Source organism: Colobus angolensis, unplaced genomic scaffold (assembly GCF_000951035.1).
Source record: "Colobus angolensis palliatus isolate OR3802 unplaced genomic scaffold, Cang.pa_1.0 Scaffold232, whole genome shotgun sequence".
Classification (NCBI taxonomy): Eukaryota; Metazoa; Chordata; class Mammalia; order Primates; family Cercopithecidae; genus Colobus; species Colobus angolensis.
The window spans coordinates 5,134,246-5,141,192 of NW_012115511.1; the positions used below are offsets into that span (position 1 = coordinate 5,134,246).

General features: G+C 37.0%; 1 protein-coding gene across 1 annotated transcript in view; it reads right to left on the reverse strand.

Moving 5' to 3' along the window:
- The window catches only part of LOC105513615 (probable C-mannosyltransferase DPY19L2), a 111,264-nt gene that overhangs the window by 8,139 nt on the left and 96,178 nt on the right, over nt 1-6,947 (reverse strand). The window contains exons 18-19 of the mRNA XM_011944527.1: nt 2,358-2,457; nt 823-948 (exon numbers count right to left, since the gene is read on the reverse strand). Of these exons, the coding sequence (XP_011799917.1) occupies nt 823-948; nt 2,358-2,457 (226 nt within the window). The remainder of the gene's footprint in view (nt 1-822; nt 949-2,357; nt 2,458-6,947) is intronic.

Genomic DNA, 6,947 nt, shown 5'->3' on the forward strand with positions numbered 1-6,947 from the left:
CATTGAATATATTTTTCTTAAGCCTTTAAATGTATTTGTAATAGTGGCTTTGCAGTCTTTGGCTGCTAAATCCAACATCTGGACCTACTTGAATCGATTTCTATTAACTTATTTTTTTCAGAGTATTGGTCATACTCTCTCATTTTAGTTTGCATCTCTGAAACTTTTTTGCACATTGTAAGTGATATTTTGAAGTGACTGTAGAACCTGTTTCGTTCTTCTGATTGCTAATGTGCTGTTCTAGGAGACAATTAATATGCCTGAATTTCCTGTCATGTGCAGCAGCTAGTATCTCTGCTTAGGAGCCTAAACAAAGGCCTCAAAAGATCCATTACACATCTTAGAATTTTATGATTTTCAGAGATTCAAAATTCAGAAATTAAAAAATTTTAATTAGGAATGTTTTTCTTATTATGTCATGTTGGGTTTTGTCACTTTTCTTTTAAGTCTTACAAATCCATTATAATTCAGCTATACAGTACAGAATGGCAATATCTCACTTTGTTGTAAATGCAAATCCATATTTCAGATATTTAATAAAAATTTTCATAAATATTTCAAAAATTATGAAAAAAGTTAAGTGGAAGATGTCAAATTAAATTGAAAAATCAGGATATTAAAATATACTATAATGTTTGGAATTAAATTGTACTTCATTGATAGTATAGTTTTATTTCTCTAGATGAAATAATTTAAGATACCAGGATAATATTTTAATAAATTTAAAATAAAAATTCTTAAAGAATCAGAACTACTGTAATAAACTGAAACATTTGTTGCTTAAAAATATACCATATTGGATAGCAAAGGGTTAATACTCACTTAGTTCTCACAACACACCATGCCTCTTCTAAAACATAATAATTCACATGTAACTCCAACAATTTATCTCTTACTTCTTTGGCAGATTTTCGACTATATGTAGAATAAACTATTTTTGTCCGGGCCCTTTAAATTTAAACAATAGTTTAAAAGATTTTAAAATGAATGATAATAGAATAAACTAAAAAAATCTTACTAGCAAATTGAAATCTCAGTACTAACTGGATGGAACACTGATATACATGACTCAAAACAGCATCAATTATTTTGGGGATGGCAGTTTCCACATTCATACTTATATTTTGAATGTAATAAAACATAGCGATTTAATTTTGCATATACTGCTCATTATTGTATAAAATAGTCTAAAGTTGTACTGGGTAGCAGACAGCAGCTTAGGATATAAAATTTTCTTCTCATAATTCACAAAGTTTTCAGAGAATATATTCTGACAGAGACTGAATGTAGTGAAAACATATCTTTAAATGCTTAATTTCATCTGAAGAAGCTCTGGCAAACACGTGAATTGAAATTGAGTGTATCAAGTAGAACACTTAGACAATGGGCATCCAGGGTATCAGAACAGGTAGGAAAAGCACCTTGACAGAATCTTGAGAAATGGGAATCGTCACCTAAATATGGTACAATAGGTGATTTGACCATAGTGGGAGTTCTTACAAAATCCTGACAGACTATCACTTATGCGTTGCATGTTGCTTAGAATTTCAACAAGCATATGGGATGCTCAGTCACCACAGTGGTTTCCATGCCAGTTCACCGTAGTAGAACAGAGAGAGCATCAGGTACATTTCTAAGGTGTCTGACTCCAAGCCCTAGCTCCTAGACAGCAGACCTAAAACTTTTAAATAATTTAAATATTTGCCTCTAACAATAGGCCAAAAATCCACTTTTAAAAATGATTACCCTGACAACTACTAGAATTACCAAAAGAATTTTTTAAACTAGCCATTTAAGGAAAGCAAAACTTTCAGACATCAATGGAAATTAGAGTTCTCATAATCGGCTAGCAAAAATGCTCTAAATTTTCATGAAAGCACGTAATATATAATAGCAACTTTCAAGTACTTTTTCTACCTGTCACAAAAGGCTAGTCATTGGCCACCAGTAACATCCAAAAATCATTTCTTAAATCAGAGTGGGGCTTGTGGTGTAGAGCAGGGGTTGGCAAACCATGGCTGTGAGTAAAATCCATCCTACCTCCTCTTCCAACTACCTAGTAGTTTTATGGAATACGCAAACACATCATAAATATGTGACACATTTGTCACTTTGGGAAAAACTGGCTTTTGCATTTTTCAGTTTTCAGAGGTCAGCTTGCTCCAGAGGCAATGGGTATGTACTGTTATTTCTGGATGGTCATTGTCATTTCTTTTGAACTTCCATCACGAAAATGAGGATGAGTTTGTGTGTGTGTGTGTGTGTGTGTGTGTGTGTGTGTGTGTAAATATTTTCCCAATTCCTAAGAATTGGGAGTCACCAAATGATTCTTGATGAAATACTCATCAGCTGCCAACCTCAAGTCTGCATCTTCGTAACATGGATGATTTACAATGGGATGAAGTGTAGACAGCTTGACACTTGCCATTGTAGGCATGGCACCTGCGAAGACGGCATCTGAAAAAAAAAAAAAAGGCTATATTCTTCAATGAAATGTTTTAAAGAAAATCAGAAGTTAAACTTACCTCTAATATGTGAACCCAGATTAAGAAGGATGATGCCTATTTACATGACCATGGATCTCATTCCTTTTATTGACTCAATAGTTACTCATTGTCTACTATAATAATAGCTGATTTTTGTTCAAACACTATCTTGGTGCTAGAAATTGTGCTTCATATTTTAACAAGAATTAAATAACTTAATTTGCACAATTATAAGAGGTAGATCCCCTGTTCTTACTTTGTAGAATCTACAAACTGAGCATGTGAGGGGTCTGGGTTGCACACTCATTAGAATCTAATGCCTGATGATCTGAGGTGGAACAGTTTCATCCAGAAACCAACCCCCATCCCCCAGTTCTGTGGAAAAAATGGTCTTCCACGAAACCAGTCCCTGGTGCCAAAAAGGCTGGGGACTGCTGTTGTAGATGATGAAGAGACAGCCAAATTAAGTGAGTTGCCCAAGACTGCACAGCCAGGAAGTTCCAGAGCCTGCCCTCTTAGCTGCTTCACTAAAGCTTCCTGCCATGCTAGAGCACCATGCTAACAACAGGACTACAGACCCACATGAAACAAAAAGAATGTAAAATGTCATATCTGTTCCAATAATGTGAAATGCCAGGAACTGAGAGACTGCTATGTAGGGCAAGTCTCATGGGACATTTTTTCAAATGACTTTGGTGGCTTGTGAACTGTGGTCCTGTGGATGTGCCATAAAAAAAGAAAAGCATTGTTTTCTTCCCTCAGATCATCTTTAATTAAGTTCTCAGAGTTACCATTTGACTTGACACCATTTATACATGCCATGAAATCATTTCATTACTTGCTGCTAGTACTGTTTGGAGTAATGACACGTATACATTTGGTCGTAACTAGAGATACATCAGAATCTACTATCTGGCTTCCATTTCATCTCTCAAAACACCAGAAGACCAAATGCTTACTTCTTGGTACTTTTGTATAAAAAACAATTATATAATTGTGAACGTTATTATCATTTTTAATCAGCACAATAAAATCAGTAATAAAGATAAGACATATTCTTCAGATCTACTGTAAAAAACTGTATGTTGGAGAGGAGGTGGAGCATGATAACCAAACAGAAGCTTCCACTGTGCATCCTCCCCTGAGGAACACCAAATTTGATAAGGATCTACACAAAAAGCACCTTCATAAGAACGAAAAATCAGCTTAGGTACCAGTGTGGCCGCAGTAGGGAGGAGCACCAAGAAGGTTCTTGTGGTCCCCGATTCCAGGCCTTAGCTCTTGGGTGGCATTTCTCCACCTGCTCTGGGCTGGAAGAGAGCCCATTGCCCTGAAGGGTGAGTCCCAAGCCTGGCAGCACTCACCACAAGCTGACTGAAGGGTCCTTGGGCCTTAGGTGGATGCTGGCGGTAGCCAGGCTGTACCTCCTATGGGCCTGTGGTAGTGGTGGAAATGGAGAGAGACCCCTCTGCCTGGGGAAAGGAGAAGGAAGGGTGGGAAGGACTTTGGTGGTTTCAGCACCAGCTCAGCTGTGGTAGAATACAGCATCAGGTAGATTTCTAAGGTGTCTGACTCCAGGCCCTGGCTCCTGGACAGCAGCAGCATCTCTGGACCTGACTACGACCTGGGGGATCTTGCCACCCTGAAGGGAAGGTCACCAAAGCAAAGTCCGGTTTGCTTTGCCACCTGCTGACTGTAGAGCCCTACACCTTGAGCAAACATAGGTGGTGGCCAGGCAGTAGTTACAATGAGCCTTGGTCAAGACCCACTGCTGTGCTAGCTGCAAGTCTGACCCAATACATTCCCCGTAGTGGTGGCCACAGAGGTGCTTATATCACCCCACTCCTAGCTCCAGGCAGCTTAGCACATAGAGAGAAAGAGAGAGAGAGAGACTCCATATGGGAGAGAGTAAGGGAAGAGAACAAGAGCTTCTGCCTGCTAATCCTGAGAATTCTGGATTTTATCCAAGACCACCAAGGTAGTAAGTACCTTTAAAAGTCTGCAATAGCTTCAGCATTACTGGGCATGGGGTGCCTCCTACTGCAGATACAGCTGCAGTAGCCAGAAACTTAGATCACAACACTGAAGTCCCTTTGAATACCTGGAAAGCCTTTCCAAGAAGGATGGGTACAAACAAGCCCGGACTGCAAAATCTACAATAAATACCTAACTCTTCAATGCCCAGACACTGACAAACATCCACAAGCATCAAGACAATCCAGGAAAACATGACCTCACCAAACAAACTAAATGAGTCACTAGGAGGCCAATCCTGGAGAGAGAGAGATATGTGACCTTTCAGACAATTCAAAATAGCTATGCTGAGGAAACTCAAAGAAATTCAAGATAACACAGAGAAGGAATTAGTAATCTTACCAGATAAAGTTAACAAATTGAAATAATTAAAAAGAAGCAGAAATTCTGGAGCTGAAAAATGCAACTGACATACTGAAGAATGCATCAGTCTCTTAACAGCAGAACTGATCAAGCAGAAGAAAGAATTAGTGAGCTTGAAGACAGGCTGCTTGAAAATACACAGTCAGAGGAAATAAAAGAATAGAAAAGAATGAAGCATACTTTCAAGATCTAGAAGTAGCCCTTAAAGGGAAAAATCTAAGAGTTATTGGCCTTAAAGAGGAGGTAGAGAGAGAGAGAGCAGTAGGAAGTTTATTCAAAAGTATAACAGAGAACTTCTCAAAGCTAGAGAAAATATCCATATTCACGCACAAGAAGGTTATAGACCACCAAGCAGATTTAACCCAAAGACTAACTCATTTAATATCAAATTCCCAAAGGTCAAGGATAAAGAAAGGATCCTAAAAGCTGCAAGAGAAAAGAAACAAGTAACATACAATGCAGCTCTAATACATCTGGTAGCAGACTTTTCAGTGGAAACCTTACAGGCCAGGAGAGCATGCCAAGACATATTTAAAGTGAAGGAAAAAACCTTTTACCCGAGAGTAGTGTATCAAGAGAAAATGTCCTTCAAACCTAAAGGAGAAGACTTTCCCAGTCAAACAAAAGCTGTGAAATTTCATTAACACCAGAGCTATCCTACAAGAAATGCTAAAGAAAGTTCTTCAATCTGAAAGAAAAGGACACTAATGAGGAAGAAATAATCGGCAGGCACAAAAGTCACTGGTAATAGTAAGTACACAGAGAAACACAGAATAGTATAGCAGTGTAATTATGGTATATAAACTACTTATATGATAAGCAGAAAGACAAAAAGATGAACCAATAAAAAATAACTACAACAACTTTTCAAGAGACAGACAGTACAGTAAGATATAAATAGAAACAACAAAAAGGTAAAAAGTGGGGAGATGAAGTTAAAGTTTAGAATTTTTATTAGCTTACCTTTGGCTTGTTTGTTTATGCAATCAGTGTTGTCATCAGTTTAAAATAATGGGTTAATAAGATATTATTTGCAAGTGTCATGGTAACCTCAAGTTTAAAAACATATAGTGGATATACACAAAATAAAAAGCAATAAATTAAAACACACCACCAGAGAAAAATCACCTTCAATGAAAGAAAAAGAGGAAGGAAAAGAAGATCACAAAACAATGAGAAAACAAATAATGAAATGGCAGGGGTAAGTCCTTATCAGTAATAACACTGAGTGTAAATGGACTGAACTCTCCAATCAAAAGACAAAGAGTGGGTGAATAAGCAAACAAAACCCTAAGAATCTGCAACCTACAAGAAACACACTTTACTTATAACGGCACATACAGACTGAAAACAGAGTGATGGAAAATTATATTCCATGTCGATGGAAACCATAAAAGAGCAGGAATAGCCATACTTATATCAGACACAATAGATTACAAGATAAAAGCTATAAAAAGAGATAAAGGTCATTATATAATGATAAAGGGGTTAATTCAGCAAGAGTACATAACAATTGTAAATATATATACACCCAATACTGGAGCATGCAGATATATAAAGCAAATATTATCAGAGCAAAAGAGAGAGACAGATCCCAATACAATAATAGCCTGGACTTCAACACCCCACCTTCAGCAGTGGACAGATCATCTAGATAGAAAATCAACAAAGAAACAGTGAACTTAATCTGCACTATAGAGCAAAAGGACCTAATAGATACTTACAGAACATTTCATCCAGTATCTACAGAATACACATCCTTCTCCTCAGCACACGGATCATTCCTCAAGGATAGACCACAAAACAAGGATAGGCCACAAAACAAGTCTTAAAACATTTTTTAAAAAATTGAAACAATATAATGTGTCTTCTCTGAACACAATGGAAAAAACAAAAATAAAAAACTAGAAATCAGTAGCAAAAGGAATTTTGGAAACTCTACAAATATAGAAATTAAAGAATATGCTCCTGAATGACCAGTAATTAAGAAGGAAATTGAAAATGTTCTTGAAACAAATGACAATGAAAACACAACATATCAAAACCTATGAGATACAGCGAAAG